Below are 1,859 nucleotides of genomic sequence, written 5' to 3'. Positions count from 1 at the left end.
TGAGGTGTAAAATTACCTGAAGTAATGGTGAAGGAGCCAGTAAGTGTAATCAAGACTTACATATCCTTCCATGTCTCTTGAAACAATGCAGCCAAGAAAAAGAGCTCTAAAATGATGAAAACATTCTGAAAACTGTGTTTTACTAATTTTATTCAGAAACTATGAAACTTACTTTTTGTATCAGGCAGTTTATCCATTCTGGAAGGGCTTCTACATTTACGTGCCACACATGACAAGTATTTTGAACATCAGCTGGATCAAGTCTATCCTGTTATATTAAAATAATTGAGATTACTAATCATCTATTTAGAATTTATTTCACAAATTTCATATTCAAGTAAAGCACAAAAATACAAATACAAATTCAATTTTAACTAGGATGAAATGCACTCCTCTTCCCTCCTTATTCTAGCTAATACCAAAAACAAACTCACATAGACCAAATTATTTTTCTTTTTCAAGGAATAATATTCGTGATGAAAAAAAAATTGAAAGGTCCTTATTTATAACTAATTTCAACAACTGAAATTTAAAACTCAGAAGTTAGTCAATGACAAATCTACACCCTCCCCTGATCCCCACTTTTTTTTCTGTGAGAAATACAAAATACTATCATTCATGATAACTTTCCCTAATCTTCTGTCTCTGATTCTATTTAGGTTTCAAAGGAGCTCTGGTGGCACTGTGTATAGGCACTTGGCTGCTAACAAGAAAGTTGGTGGTTCACATCCACAAGCCGCTCCACAGGGGAGGAGATGAAGCAATCTACTTTTGTAAAGATTGACAGCCTTGGAAACCCAATGGGATTGCTATGATTCAGCATCAACTCAATGGCAGTGTTTTTTTGTTTGTTTGTTTTAATGACTAAATAAAGAAGTTCCTTTGCTCTTTATCAGTATGCTCAAGAAAAGCACAGAGGGCAAAGGTAGTTGTCTGAATAGCTGGAAAAGCCCTTACTAAACTCTAGCAGTGTAAGACTGACAAAAATTTCAAAGAGAGTATTTCACTTTATGAACTAGATTTGTAGAAATAAAAATGATACACAACTGAGACAGTGTGGCTTCTCAAAATATCAGACATATATAGGGCAGGCTAGGGTTGAGCCACATGCTCTTTACTACTTATACAACCTTCGACCAGTTACTTTACCTCTCTGGCCCTCTGTTTGTTCACCTGTAAAACACTGATAGATAATTGCTAAGGTCCTTTCTGGGTATACAGGTTTTTATTTTATGAAGTAATAAGAAAAGTTCGGTTGATAGGGATGGAGCATAGGTAAGGCTTCTGCCCACAAACTCTTTCCCAGGATCAGAATTTACAACCAAGTAGATCTGCAAGTTAGCAAAGCACAATGCTTTCAGATTTCCCAAGAAGCTACATACATCTCTCGTTACTACAACTAGGTTAGCAAAGTAACAAATGGCAGCAAAATAAATAAACATATCTTAAAATATGCATTAACAGAAATATGAATGGAGCAACACTGGATCTATTTAAGAATGCTTCACTGAATAACTACGTTAGGATTTTTTTGTTTTTGTTTTTGTTTTAAATTTTTACTGTGATTTGGATGAAAGTTAACAGAGCAAATTCATTTTCCATACAGTTGTTCACATATACTCTGTCTCACAACATTGAATACAATTTACCATAATGCAACAACAGCTCTCTTCCCACTTCCTCCCCATAGTTACCTCTTCCCTGTGTCCTTCATTCTCATGCACTTCTGCCCCCCAACCCAAAGCTGTCTCCCTGTGCCCTTCTATTCTCCCATAATTGATCTCTCCAAGGAGTGTATCTACTTAATGTACATGTTCAGCTCATATGCCTGTCTTTTGTTTGGCTGGAAGTCACAGGAA

The 1,859-nt window shown here is 35.8% G+C and overlaps 1 protein-coding gene across 1 annotated transcript in view; it reads right to left on the bottom strand.

The window, feature by feature from the left end:
* The window catches only part of RNF180 (ring finger protein 180), a gene marked incomplete at its 5' end in the record, with an annotated part of 386,500 nt that extends 386,232 nt beyond the window's left edge, over nt 1–268 (bottom strand). Inside the window, one exon of the mRNA XM_007952875.1 lies at nt 173–268. Within this exon, the coding sequence (XP_007951066.1) occupies nt 173–268 (96 nt within the window). The remainder of the gene's footprint in view (nt 1–172) is intronic.
* Between the last annotated feature and the right edge of the window lie 1,591 nt (nt 269–1,859).

The sequence above is a fragment of the Orycteropus afer genome, unplaced genomic scaffold, assembly GCF_000298275.1.
Source record: "Orycteropus afer afer isolate SDZICR_OR568_19922 unplaced genomic scaffold, OryAfe1.0 scaffold00362, whole genome shotgun sequence".
Lineage (NCBI taxonomy): Eukaryota > Metazoa > Chordata > Mammalia > Tubulidentata > Orycteropodidae > Orycteropus > Orycteropus afer.
Note: the sequence above shows the minus strand (reverse complement) of the source record. Positions and strands in the feature narration are given on the sequence as shown.